The 14,215-nt window shown below is 54.5% G+C and overlaps 1 protein-coding gene across 11 annotated transcripts; it reads right to left on the bottom strand.

The window, feature by feature from the left end:
- Window positions 1-961: 961 nt before the first annotated feature.
- NAXD (NAD(P)HX dehydratase) lies at window positions 962-12,990 on the bottom strand. Of its 11 annotated transcripts, none has more exons than XM_074378539.1 (11): window positions 12,893-12,910; window positions 10,246-10,305; window positions 8,914-9,064; window positions 6,979-7,024; window positions 6,176-6,264; window positions 5,425-5,533; window positions 4,647-4,697; window positions 4,469-4,573; window positions 3,483-3,603; window positions 3,152-3,272; window positions 962-2,384 (listed from the first exon to the last, which is right to left on the bottom strand). In XM_074378539.1, the coding sequence occupies exons 3-11, from the start codon at window positions 9,015-9,017 to the stop codon at window positions 2,234-2,236; spliced, it is 897 nt and encodes a 298-aa protein (XP_074234640.1). In that variant the 5' UTR covers window positions 9,018-9,064; window positions 10,246-10,305; window positions 12,893-12,910; the 3' UTR covers window positions 962-2,233. The 11 variants fall into 11 exon arrangements, with proteins under 11 accessions (XP_074234640.1, XP_074234641.1, XP_074234637.1 ...); XM_074378540.1 differs by lacking the exon at window positions 12,893-12,910 and adding an exon at window positions 12,766-12,850; XM_074378536.1 differs by lacking the exon at window positions 10,246-10,305 and having other exon boundaries at window positions 12,893-12,990.
- Between the last annotated feature and the right edge of the window lie 1,225 nt (window positions 12,991-14,215).

Genomic DNA, 14,215 nt, shown 5'->3' with positions numbered 1-14,215 from the left:
CACCTCTGATCTTTTTTAAACAGCTGGTTCTTGGGGGTAAATCCTTGGCTGCCTCTGAGCAGACGCCACAGGGGCCAGGGCTGTGCTCAGGAGAGGAGTCTGGGTGGCAGGGGAGAGAGCATGACCGTGAGGACAGGTGACTGAGGGCACCGCAGACTCCCTGACTGGTGGCTGGCAGCCTCGCTCAGTCTCCGCACCTGTCGCAGGTGAGGGAGCTACACTGAACCAGCAGGAAACAGGGTGACCCTCAGCTCTCAGACCCAGGCCAGGCCACCCTCCTGCCCACCACTCTCAAGCTGCCTCATCGGCAGGCACAGCCCCGGGCAGCAGGGAAGCACCCGCACGGCGCTGCTGTGGACAGCCCGGCCTGGCAGCCACGTTTACTCGGTCACCGACCTGTGTGACCCTTTAAGGCCGCGGTGGTCCCCGTCTACACATGAGGCCTATTCAAAGCTGACCTGTTACCAGTGACCCAGCTGGTGAGCAATGGAGCAAAGACCCCAGACAGCAGGTGGGCTCCTGACAATGAGTCGTGCAAACAGGGTCCCTCTCCTCAGAGCTGCTGCCCGATGGCCAGGCGCCCGGGCCGACCCCGGGGCGCACTTGCTCTCCTGGCCTCAGGGAAGCCCCCGGCTGGGGAGTGTCCAGGTCTCTGAAGGACAAGGAAGCGGTGACCTCGTTAGAAGTACAGCCCTGGGCTCCCCCCAGCTCTTCCAGCAGAGGGGTCCTGCCCTCAGGGCGAGAACACGGCACTTCCCACGCCCGCCGATAGGGAAGGAAGCGGCCACCTCTTGGCTCACTGGTTACTCCGCTTGGATGCGCTGGCTGGCAGCAATGAATCCACAGCATTAGACATATGGGCCGACGTATTTTTGTCTCCCTGGTATTTAAGAACGGCCTTGCTTAGGACTAAGATGAAAGGTGGATTATGGCTGTTTGAAAAAAATACAAAACACTCTACTGAAATAAACCAGATCTGCCTTTTAATACAAACCACGATTGAGGTGTAAAATCCCCAAAGGAGAAGCCAGCCACGCAGGCTTTCTGGAGAAATTCCCACAGAGATGGGGAAGCTTCTTCACAGTCAGACGTGACATCACAGTGGCAAACATTTTTAAAGGAATCTCGCAAGTTCACAACTGCTTAAAGAAAGATCTGCCTGGGGAGAGGTGTCTGACCACAGAGCATGAACTGAAGACGGGCTTACAGACGTGGACAGGCCCTGCCCTGTGGAAAGCATCACCAAGCAGATGAAAGGACGTTCAGACGCACATGTTTGAACCAATGCCGGGGAGAAATGCGATAGAAAATGAGTCACTGACCCGCCCAGACGGCCACCCGCAAGCTGACCCAAGGCGGACAATTCACCATCGAGCCTCATGTACTGCAGTTTCAGAGAGAATGTCTTTAATGGAAGCTGAACATTCTCAAGGCCACATCTACTCTTGAAGCAGAGGGGCCGCTGTCCTCTGTAAGCAGGTGTGAGGACAGCGCTCAGTCCCCACCCCCAGTGCTGTCTCCCATCAGACCATCACCCAAAGCCCCGGACGCCCCTCCCACTCGTGGGCGCTGTGCAGGGGCTGCCAGCTGCCAGCCGACTCTGTGCCGACGCAAGAAGAGGCAAGCATCCCCACCTGTGCCCGTTTCCTTCTGTGACATCCCCAGATGCCTCCGAAAGGACTTCTAAGCTCTTAGAGATCACTGCGTATTCTGAAACACTCCCACCAGATAACCAGAACAGCTAATGCTTAGTGCTTCCCCCAGGTGTTTCCAGCCTAAGCACTGTTAAAATGAAAGCCACATCCTTTGGGGACCTCAATTTGATAAAGAAACATTACTCTGCATGTAGACATTTGAAAACCACTGATGGGACCCCCAGGAGGAATGTCTGAAGAGGGAACTTCCTGCGTAAACAGGAGCAGCGGGAGGCTGTGGGTGGAGAGGAGGGAATCGCGCGGGGGTGCAGCAAACCCGCCACCGCAGCCGGGCCGGATCGTTCTCACGTGCGCTTTTCCCTGATGTCACTGAGAAGCTAAGAGAAGCTCAGGAACAAGTTGTTTCGTGAGATCTCTAGGAACACTCTAGTTTAGCAGGAAAGCGTTGCATTCCCAGTTCTGACATTCTCTGTGCGGACCGCGTCGCTGGGACTCACGAGGCTCCCGGGGACCCAGACGGACTGGACGCGGAGCTCGGGTCTCCCCATCACGGCACCCGCTCCTCCGGCCGTGCCCGCTCAGGTTTCAAAGAGCCTGCTGAACGCAGGCCCGACCTCGGCAATCATGTCCGTAGTGGTGGTGGAGCGGCCGTGCTTCTGGAAGGCTTGGTGGCTGCACTGCCTCGTCAGGGTGCACGCGCCAAAGGCAGCCACCAGGAGAGGGCTGAAACTGGAGGAGGGAGAGGTTAGCGGGGCCGTGGCTGCTCCAGGCTCTGACTGTCCCTCCTGGGTCACCCTGGGACCCCAAACGGGCAGTTCCAAGTCTGATGTGCCTCTGAGGCAGTAGGCGGCTGTTACCAGTAACCACTAACGCCGGATGCTGGTGTTCCCGACAGAGGCCTCCCAGGCACACCTGTGCGCCGGGAGGGCGCTGAGGACACAGCTGTCTCCCCTGGTGAAGGAGAGCTCTCTGCTGTCGCAGGGCGTGAACAAGCCTGGAGATCTGGGGTGGAGCGTCCTGCCCCGATACTGGGCCCCCACGCTCTGTCTCCACAGGCACCCACTTCACCAGGTGTCCTTCCAACCCAGGACACCCACCATTGTCACCATGGTGGGTGCAGAGAAGAGGCGCCCAGACCCCCGGAGGGGTGGGGACTGCCCAAGATCACTAGATGCTGACAACAGAGCCCACACCTCATGGTTCTGCTGCCTCTTGGAGAAACTCCTCTCTCAGGATGAGCCCACCTCTGCCTGCGTGCTCTCCCCCACCGCGCCTGGGCAGAGGGCGCACTGCAGACCTCCCGGAGCGCTCTCACACCCCAGAGCGACAACTGCCCAGCCCCCTGGGCACTGACATGCCGGGCGGGCCCAGACCTCGCATGAAGTAAAAGCTCCCTGGGGGAGAGTCCTGGGAGCAACCCCTCCCTGGAACCCCCTCCACGTGACTCAGGCATTTCACCTGAAACGCGATGCGTGAGCAGTGAAGACATGACTTACCCGTCTGTTCTCTCGGGGCCGGCCTGGAGGGCCCAGTGCACCAGGACACCCAGGGAGCCGGACAGGAGGTCCCCCTGCCCCCCGCACCTGCGGCCGCTGCCCTCCTGGCTACACTCCAGCACTGTGGGGGGGGGGCACGTGTTAGAGGAGGGACCGCCCAACGTCACCTCACTCTTCCCCGCCGGTCCCGACATGGGGGACACTCTGCTGGAGGGACCACGGCTGGCAGAGCGTGTGCGTGCATGCCCGCATGTGCGTCTGCACAAGGACCTCTGGAGCTGGTGCCCACACCCACCGGCCAATACTCGGCACGAAGCCCTCAGCCACTCACCCTGCTTGCCATCAGAGATCACGTCCCGTTCCCCTTTCTGGACCACAGTAACGTTTCCCAGGGCCTGGCTGAGTCTCAGCACGGCTCCACGGCGGTCCTGGCCATCCAGTGGGTCTCCCAGCTGTGACAGGGCACCACAGACAGACGCAGTTGTCATTAGGCAGGGAAGAGCCCGTCACCCTGATCCCGACTCCTCCAGGGAGCCACTGGGGCCCCACTACAGAGCCGTGCTCCATCCACCAGGGGAGGAGGCCTGGGAGGCCACAGGGCTCAGTCCTCCAGGCGGAAGTGACACCAGGGGCTTGGGCAGAAATACTGCTCCAGTGCCCGCCCCTACCTGTCAGAGCGGAGCTCAGGACCACTGCCCATGGCTCGGATTTTAAGTTTGCCGAAGAGATGCAACTTTGAATGATAATAAGCAAACATCTGTGGGCACTTCATGCCCTCTGGGTTTACATACACAGCTGACCCCTGAACCACGCGAGTGTGAACTGAGGAGCCACTTGTAAGTGGACTGTATTCCATGGTGAACACTGCAGCAAGGCACAACCGGAGGCTGGCTGAATCCGTGGCCACAGAACTGAATAACTGTGTTTATGGAGGGCCGACTGTGAACTACACTCAGATTTTTGACCGTGCAGGGTTGGCACCCCTAACCTTGCACTGTTCGAGGGTCAGCTGTGTTATTTCGTCCTCACAAGCCCTACGACACAGATTCCATCATTATCCACATTTTACAGAGGAGGCAACGCCAGGCAGGGACAGACCGATCCACCCGAGTGCATGGTGGCAGGAAAGGTGGCTAACCCCAGGGCCCACCGCCCACCTCTCATCCTGATGGAAGACACCACATCATCTCACACACCACCAAGAAAGAAAAAGGTGGGCATGTGAGCAACTGCGTCCCTTGACTGCACATCTGTCCCGTGGGTGCACCACCCTGGGACCAGAGCCAGCGCCCATCCCTGTGCAATTGGCCGACTCACCACAGCCTCGGAGAGTCTGCTGAACTCCACGTGGTTGGGGGTGAGCACCGCTTTCTGGTAGCCCTGGATGAGGGCCGGCTGCTGGGCAATCAGCCACAGCCCATCCTGCGGAGAAGGACCCTGTTAGGGCAGGGCTGCGGGGGCGCAGTGAGGAGGGGCGAGGGGAAGTCACACTCACCGCGTCGATGACGATGGGGATGCCCCTGGCCTTGGATGCTTCCAAAATGTCCTGCACGGAAAGAAAGCCAGGCTGAGCACCAAGCCCTCACCTCTCAGGAAAGGGTAGAAAACCCAGCAGCCCATCAACAAACAGAAAACACAGTAAATGTAAAAAATAAACAGAAAAGACCCAAAAGAACCAACAGCGTCCCTCTGTGAGGCCGGGCACTGGGAACTCTGAAGCTGTGAGCCCTGCCCCGCCGGCTCATCTGTGATGGGGACTTCGACTGTACCTGCTGTCCCATGCACTGTGCCCAACTGGGCACCCCAAAAAGCACCACAAAATGTGGTCTCAGTCACCCCCTTCCTGGGAGGCACAAGGCCTGGGAGCCAAGCATCCCCAGCGGGAAGGGGTCGCACTGGGAGGAGAATGTGAGCCTGACGCCCAGCCCGGCCGCCGCTCTCGGTGCTCAGCCCGGACGCTGGGACTCGCGTCATGTCGAGAGCGGGAACGTGGGGCCCCACAGCGACTTCCTCCGGCCACAGCACAAAGAAGCCAGTGCCCCGGGAGCAAAAGAGACCCCTCCGCGTCGGGTCCAGCTCTGCTTTTAAGTGCATTACTACCTTTATACCCAGTTTCTCCTCTACCCTCAACCCAAATTCCATCTCAGCTCTTCCGTGAGGCAGCACACAGAGTAAACAACAGAAAATGCAAGGAAAACGCTTCTGTTCAGACTGTCTGAGATCTAAGAGCCAAGTCCACGGGACCAGGTGCGGTTAACAGCTCTACACGTTACCTTGACGTTGCTAAGAAGAACGTCGTCTCTGCCTAAGCCAGGGCCCACTACCAGGGCGTGCAGTCGGGGCAGCCACTTTCCCACGTCATGAACGGCATCAGGGCTGTCCCTAAAAAAGGAAAAGAAGTGCAAAACAGTTTACTTACAATTTTCACTTGTTTACTTTATTAATGGAAGTACAGATTTTTCCAGATTTTCTTCCCAATGTCCTTTTCCTGTCCAAGGACCCAAGACACGACCCCATCAAAGATGTCTAGCTTTCAACATTTAGATGCCCTCGAGAGCATTGCTAAGCAAAGTCAGTCCGAGAGAGACAAATAGTGTATGATCTCTCTTATATGTGGTGTCTTTAAAACAAACAAACAAACGAAAAACCACAAAATCAAGCCCATAAGATACAAAGAGACTGGTGGTTGCCAGTAGGGCAGGGTGTGTGTGTGTGTGTGTGTGTGTGTGTGTGTGTGTGTGTGTGTGTGTGTGTGTGTGTGTGTTTTTTAAAGAGTTACAGGGTGCTGACGTGTTACACTGTGGACAAATCTCAGATAACGTGATGCTAAGGGAAACAAGGCAGACACACAAGACCTCATGTTGTATGACTCGTCCACACTGTCACCCACGGCCATCTGTCTGCCTCCTGTCTTCAGACCCGGGCTTGATACAGTCTCCTCATTTCCCTGGACAGAACCCATCACCGGCACCCTGCACCGCGGCCCTGTGGCAGACGCCCCGTCCCCTCCGTGCTCCCACTCACAGGACCGGGTGGACGATCAGCTCCGGGCTATACGCCTTGATCACGGGCGCGGCCTCCTGGGTGCAGAACACGTGGGACAAGTCTGCGCCCTGAGAAGGAGCACAGGAGGCCGACTCGCTACAGGGCTCGCTCTGCAGATGCCCCAAGGGGTCCTGGCTGTGGTCCCCCCACCCAAATTGCGCAGACTGTCTGTAAAAGAGAAGCTCCCACTGCCACAGTTAACCCACAGCTGGGGCAGTGCCTAAGGCAGGCCTCGGGAGGCGCGGGCATCTGCTGCCAGCCCAGCCCCAGCCGCGCCACTGAGGTCCTCAGGAGCAGCACGCCTCAGAGCATAGCCGCGTCCCGCGCCCTGTGCCCACGGGGCCCTCAGGACTCGATGAGGCAACTGCCAAGGTTAAACGACGCCAACTGCTTGTGCCTGGACTGAAAAGGCAGCCGGGGCCACTGTGGTGAAGAACGACTCTAATAAAACTCCAGTTTAAAATGAACCCAACGAAGGGGATACAGCTCAAGTGGGAGAGCACAAAGCTCAGGATGCCAGAGGTGCTGGGTTCGCTCCCCAGGACCCGCTCCGAGCAGGAATCAAGGAACAGACCTAATGACCTGCCCCTCATTAAGTGAGCCCAGCCCGAGGCCCTGTGGCTGCACAAGAGGTCGGGGCGGGCTTAACGGGGCGTCCCCTCCCGGTGATTACCCAAAGACGTTATTTAGATTTCTATCAGAGAGCAATTGCTTCAACCATATGTAAATAATCCAACTCTTTACGAGACACATCCTAAAAAAGAAGCTGTAAGTAAACATACCACTTTGAGAGCTGAGATCGCTGCGAAGTAGGGGGCCCCCGTGTACCTGTGAAGAAGGTGATCACAGTCAAGCACTTCCGAGCGTGGGGCGCGCTCACCGGGCTCGTCAATAAATGACACAGACGTGAGGCGCCTGCACAGGCCCGGCCCTCGGTGGGGGGGGGGGGGGGTCAGGAAAGGGGGGATGAACCCGGCTCCGAGCCAGAAAAGCCGTCTTTCACAGGAGGCCCCTGCACCGGCGGAGCGGCCGTGTGCCTGCGGCCTCTCTGTCACGGGATGCGCCAGCTGAAGGCTGGAGGGGCGGCTTCGGGCTGGGGTGGCGGTCACGTGGAGGGCAGACTTATCAAAATGTGGATTTATGGTAAGTGCAGTTTACTGTACACCAACAGAGCTGTTAAAAAAGTCAGTCTCCTGGATAAAATGATGCAGCAATATTTCTATCACTGAAAAAAAAATCATTTTTCTACACCGAAAATAACTGATTAGAAACATGGCAGCACCTACAGCATCAGCAAAAACCGTAAGCAGCTCGGAGTTAGCCTTAGAAACACACGGTAACTCTGTGAGGAAAAGGTTAAAACCTATTAAAGAATCCAGCACACATACACTTGACATGACTGAACGTAAAAAGGACACTTCTCTCTAGATCAACACAGACACAGAGAACACTTGACTTATGAGAAACGCACACAGTTGCAAGTAAGAGAAAACACGAGACCATGTGGACAAGACAGGTACTGTTCGCAAGGATGGGTAGGGATGTACGTTAGGGGGGAATATGAAAAAGTAGAAACTGGAGGTTTGAGAAGACAAGGAGTTTACTGAAGGCACCTGCAGAGAGACAGTGTGCTCGAGGTGTCCCCAGGCCAGAGCCCCTGGACTGGCAGGGCCCCCAGGGCGGGACCCAGCCCTCCGAGAGCTGCAGTGCGTGGAGACTGCGGTCACCTTGGATGCGGGGCCAGAAGAGACGTGACCCAAACACCTCCCTCACGTTCTACCCCACTGCTCGGAATGCCTGTGACTACGAGAAAAATCCTTGACCCTGACCTCAGATAAGTGATGGTAGGTAACCTTTCTGTCAATTCCCATGGGTGGAAAGTTCTGCGAACTCGAACTGGGAACGTGCTCAGTGCACGCTACACATGGCACCCTCCCCGGAGCAGAGCCACCAACTTGCCAGAAACGCCAGAGACAGGACAGGTGACACCACCCCGCAACGTGAACACAAGCCTCGCTGGTAAAAGAAATACACTTCCCTTATTTAAAGAGTGCAGTCACTGTCATACTGGTGAAGAAACAACCTGGCTACATGTTACTTACGGCAAACAGACCGAACTATGTGCTGAACCGTTGAAAACACAAGGCTAGGCAAAGAGACACAGAAATGCGAACAGAAAGTAAGCAGAAACTGAAATGGTAACCAAGGCTGAAGTTAAGGCAAAGGCAGCAGGTATCATTTACAAGGACAAGCCGTAAATCGTTATGTGTCCCAACAACACAGCAGCAAGAGACACAAACCCAGAAGGGAAAACAGGCCCTGGAAACAAGGTAGGATCGGTCAGATTTCATAAATAACTTCCAGCGGTATCTTCAAATTAACAGAGTACACCAAGCAGATGCTGAGTGTTTCCATGCTCATCACAGAATTGTAACATGTGCTTCCAGTATTAAGCCTCGTCCACACAGAAAGTATAAAACAACAAAAATAGTCTCACCCCCCAACTCCAGGCAAAGCCCTAACCCGGACACACACCAGTGACCAGCTCATCAGGGCCCCTGTTTTCTCTCCCGCTCCACCAAACCGCCCACCACTGAGGAACACTGAGTGTCACACTATCAGACCACGCTTGGAAATGATTCCGGGGGTCCAACCAGACAGACGGATGGACGGACGGGTGACAGGTAGTGCTGGACAGCACCGTCTCTGGCACTCACTCTCGGCAGCCCCCGACCACGCCGACCCTTCCATCCTGCCCCTTGTGCTTCTTGGCGGTGAGAGGAGGGACGATGTTTCTCACCAGCTGTAACGCGTCTTCCATGCCCTTCACTGAGTGCGCATTATGCAGCGAAAATGCTCTTTTCAAAACTGAAAAACAGGAAAGTGACATCATTCAGAAACGTAAGTATTAGCACACATAAGAATCAGAAACAAACAAAACACTGCACTAACCACGATGCTCCCCAGAGCTAACGTAACATGAACGCTGTTGATTTTTACCCAACAGTGCCATTATTTCATGTCTTAAGCAAATGACGTTCAGAAGTAACACAACTGAAACCTGTTGCAGGAAACAGATGTACTCTGAAGCCTATCAGACGACTTGGAAGTCTGCTTAAGCTTCCAGAAGGTCATTACTTAACGAATGACACACACTTCCCTCAACCTTCCTTCAAGTTTGTTAGGTCTCTGCTCCCATCTGTTACCTCCCACTGTCTATTCAAGTCAGATTCAGGTTATTCCCAATTCAGTTTTCCAGGCTTGGTTCCAGTGCTCAATTAGACACTAATCAAATAACCAGGAGACGCATTCTAAATAAAGAACACATCTTACATTGGGTTCAAAGTGGCATCTTACAATAGTTTGATCATTTTGAATTGTCTATAAATAGCTAATTTTAATTGGCCTTTCTTGAAAAATTTCCTGCGCGGGTTGTACGCTTTGCCGGATTATTTAAAATAGCTCCGATGGGCAAGAAATGCTGTTTGTGGAGCCCCACGTGTGAATAAGGAGATAAAACGTTTTCTCTAGAATTAAAGGATCTTTGCCGATATGAACAGTATTTTCAAAAAAAAAAAAAGCACCCAATAGTTTCATCCTTCTCATCACCCAAGCAGCTGAGAAAAAACAGACGTGGGTCATTAACTACCATCCACCTAAGCACCTCTCTGCCATCTTCCAAATCAATACAGTAGATTAAAGCTCCAGAGTCCCTGTAACCTTGACCGCTAAAAGACACAAGGATTGTGCAACGGTCAGTCCAACGCTCCAGCCCAACCAGACGCAGAGCGAGGCCACCGGGGTGCTGAGCTGACACACAACCGGCTCTCGCTCCCCGTCCCCACTTCACTCAACCTCCCGCAGGCCCGCCTGCACCCCAAATCCCTAGCCGCACAGCGTCCTCGCCAGGAACAGGCTGTGAGCCGCTCTTGCTCCCTGGGGAGCGGCAGGCCAGGAGCTGGAGCTGTCAGAGTCAAGGATGCACGGCTGATGGGCCGTGTGCACAGTCAGGAAGGCACGTGCTATGTGTGTTTCAGACTTGAACACACCTAGTATAATGTGACTGGTCAATACGAGAACATCAGAGAATGATCACTCCCTCAAGTGCCCTGGAACGATAAATACAGTTGCTTTTAAAGTCTGGAAATTGTAAAGATAGAACCCAAATTTACCAGTCACTCAAGGAGTGTTCTGGGTTCCTTACAATTTTTGGGTTGGTTAGATGCCATCGCTTTAATCTAAGCACTGAGCCACACACAAAAGATCCCCAGGACCACCTCTCTAACCTCTGCCTCCACACAGCACGGATGCGGTACAGCCCCCGCCTGTGACTTAAAGGCCGGACTCCCACCCCCAACCACCTTCAGCAGAGTCTGGCACAGAATAAATGATGAATTAACGGCATCTTGGTTCACTCTCTTCCTTGGCAGCCAGTTTATCCTTCTTTTACAGACAAGGAACTAAGGCCCAGAGAGACAGACCTGTGAAGACGCCATGGTCAGGAACAGATAAGCCAGGGCAGAAGGTTAGCTAGAATTGTTACTGAATGCAAGTTCATGGGCCCGACGCACAGTGAGGCCAGACAATACTGAAAAGTCAGAGTCTGGGGCAGAGAAACAAGGAGAACAGGTGGCTCTTACCCCAAAGTCCCAAACACCCCCACCACACCCAGGGTTTCAGCTGAGCACTTTCAAAGGCTAGGTAAGGGAGAGGTGTCCCAGGGTATGTGATCAGCTGTGCACAACTGGTTGATGCTGCAGTAACAGGGTGGGCAACACTGTCAATCTTTAGGCACCTGAAGGTCTGGGGGCCATGTGCTCAAGATCATCAAGTAGTTAATTTCTTCCATTTCGTGGTGGGTTTAGCATCTGAAAAACTCAGGAAATAGGTGTGAGACACTAGTATCTGGGTCCTTCAGAGAGGAGCCACAACAGAGGACATGGAGGAGGAGTCTGTCCTGGGAAGGCCCCCAGGGTCCTGCTCGGTTCCAAGTCCCCCTTTCCTTTGATACACCTCAAGACTGAGGCGGACAGGCATTGGACAGGAAAGGGAATAATGTTTTGGACAGAGAGGTTCATCACAAGTTTGGCAGAAGAACTCGGGTTTAGGCGGACTTGGTTTCAATCTCCAACCCTGTTTCATCCTTCGGGGAATGGGGCATTTTACCAAAATGCTGCCATTTTTAGGCAAAAGAAATCATTTTTCTTTAACCAAATGTTCACCCCACCAACCAAATTAGAAGTCAAATCCTTCTCAAATGCCTTCTGAAACCAATTTGGGATGGGGAAGAAACATCACGGTTGAGAAGTACAGTATTTTCACTTTTTTACTGGAACTGTGTGAGTGCAAAGTGCAAGCCACAATGCCGCCAGCATTCTGTACCACTCACCTGCAATGAACACCTGTTAGTGAGAGAGCCAAAGGAAGGTCAATTAAATTTCCCTACACTCCACAGAGACTCATGTTTCAGCTGGCTTACCGACACACCATTCAGACTTAGCTACAGAAGTATTTAAATATAAACATCAAAGTTCTTAAGGATAAAAAGCCCTTGACAAGAGGCAACTTAAGATTTACCCCATTAAGTAATCTGTCTTCATACAGTTTTGAATGTGGAAGAACAGATCAAACCCGTCTGGCTTTTTTTGTTTGTTTGTTTTAAGGAAGCATGACTGAGCAGAGTTAAATAGATTTGTTTATTCTGGGCTGTTTTCTAGAATTACCTGCCACTCAGCTTTCTGTGATACCAACGTTTCTCTGTGTGAAATGTACTTTAAATTTATGTGAACCATAAATAATTTGGAACATATAACACCAATCCTTAAATTAACTTAGATGTCTTAAACCTGGAATAGGAAGTCAGTGATCCAGAATTCTACTTGTTTTTGGTAAAACTTCAGCAAGTCAGTCTAATAATGAAACCTCAAGCAATCTCAAGGACAAATCTTGGTAATTAATCACAGAGCGTATGAATTTAAGACAAACAGCTACCAATTAAATATCTCCAAACTGATGCCCAGAAGCACCTCCGCTGGTGTTACTGTGTGAAGTGCAGAAGCTCAGAGACCCCTCAGCTCTCCTCAAAACACTTGGAACTACGGTGCCAAAAACCAAAAAGCCAAAACTCCCTAACAGTTATTCTCTGCCGCGCCTACTAATGAGGACTACAGCAAAAGTGCGTTTTACCATTTTAGCCACTTTCTGGCTGGCGAAGCTTGACTCAGAGCGACTCGTCCCTCCAAAGATGGATGGGTAACAGCAGCCTCCACTCTGCCGTGAGAGGTGACATAATACAGCACACAGCCACTCAGCGGTGTGAGCGACTTCCGGTACCACCACCCACCGGGCAAGAGGCAGAAACCATACAAGAGCGTTTGGGCTCCAAGTCGAGGGCACCTGCTCCGTTTATTCCGTTTACGCCTAAATTCGTTCTCCACAGTCCGCCCTACTGGGCAGCCAAGGCCGGGACGGGGTGCTCGGGGTGGTCCCCAGCCAGGTGACCCCGCGCCAGCGGCTCCCCGCGACGCCGGCTGCGGCCCTACGGCGGCGCCTCCCGCCCGGACGAGTACCTGCGTCCAGCGGCGACCCGTACAGCGAGAGCGCGGCCGACAGCACCGCGACAACGGCGGCGGCGGCGACCGCAGCCCAGGCCCCCGTCCGGGTGGCCATGCCTGGGAAGGCCGGTACCAGGCTTACCTCGCCTGCAGCCCCAGACTGCCGCGCAGCCGGAACCTACCGCCATCGGCGGACTTCCGTGCTCCCGGCAGCCCCCGCGCAGCCGCAGGAAGCACCAGCCGACTTCCGGGCTCCCGGCAGCCCCCGCGCAGCCGCAGGAAGCATCAGCCGACTTCCGGGCTCCCGGCTACCCTCTTGTTCCGCCGCCGGAAGCGGGCTCCCCTCTCGCAGCTGTCCTTGATCCGGGCTCGCCCCGCCCTGGACTGCCCTCCACCAGTCACAGATGGCTCCAAATGATTGACAATCCTGCTGCCCAACCAGGCCTGGGCCCCACCTCTGGCCCCCCCTGGAGTTTCGCGGGAAGGTTTAAATGGAGATGCGTCTTAATGGTTTAGGGGTTGGGATGTTTCTATTGTTCGTTTTGGGGGCTGAAAGCATTACAGAAAGTGTTCGAGACAGAATGGTGCCTCGTTGGTGGGCAAGTCGTCCCTGGGACGCCTGTCAGGTGGCGTTAGGCCTCGGAGAGCAGGTGGATGCTTGGAGGACCGCCTTTTCCCGGCCTGGATCTGTTACGTGTCCCTCCGAGGTCCCCGGTCCCCGGTCCGGTCTCTCCCGGACCCCCGGCTGCTCCATCCGCCTGGCATCTCCCAGAGCAGCTTTTGGGCCGCCAGCCGTGTCCCCCACCTCAGTGGCTGGGAGCCCCTCTTTCCAGCTGCTCTAGCCAACACCTGGAAGGCATCCGGACTTCTCTCCCCCACACGCACCCCTCCTCCTGTTGGCCCTGCCTTACGAACGTCTGGAAGTTGTCTCCCCGCACACCCGTTTGAAGCGCCATCAGGAGTAGGTGGTGGTAGCCCTGGCGCTCTGTATTCGGTTCCTGAGGCTGCCATAAGTGGCCCCAAACTGACGGGCTTAAACAACAGACATGTGTATTCTCACCGTTCTGAAGGCCAGAGTCTTAAGTCAAGGCTTGCTCTCTGGCTTCAGGAGGGGACCATCCATCCCATGCCTTCCCTGTCCTGTGGCTCCATCACTCCAGCTCTAAGTCACTGCATGCAATTTCTCAAGTGGCTCTGTCTTCAGTGTTGTTCTCCTCTTATGAGGACTCCAGGCACGTTGAATTAGGGCCCACCTAGCTCATCTTGATCACCTGCAAAGACCCTGCTTACAAGTAAAGTTGTGTTGACAGGTACTGGGGGTTAGAGCTTCAACATAATTTTGGGAGGGGGCACAGTTCACCCCTGTTGGCCTAAAATAGACTGCCAGATAGTTCTTCAGAAAAGAGTTTTATTCGGGATCAGCAGAGAACTGCCATTAAAGGTCTGCAGCCACTGCGAACCACGT

This window comes from Camelus bactrianus, chromosome 14, assembly GCF_048773025.1.
Source record: "Camelus bactrianus isolate YW-2024 breed Bactrian camel chromosome 14, ASM4877302v1, whole genome shotgun sequence".
Lineage (NCBI taxonomy): Eukaryota > Metazoa > Chordata > Mammalia > Artiodactyla > Camelidae > Camelus > Camelus bactrianus.
Note: the sequence above shows the minus strand (reverse complement) of the source record. Positions and strands in the feature narration are given on the sequence as shown.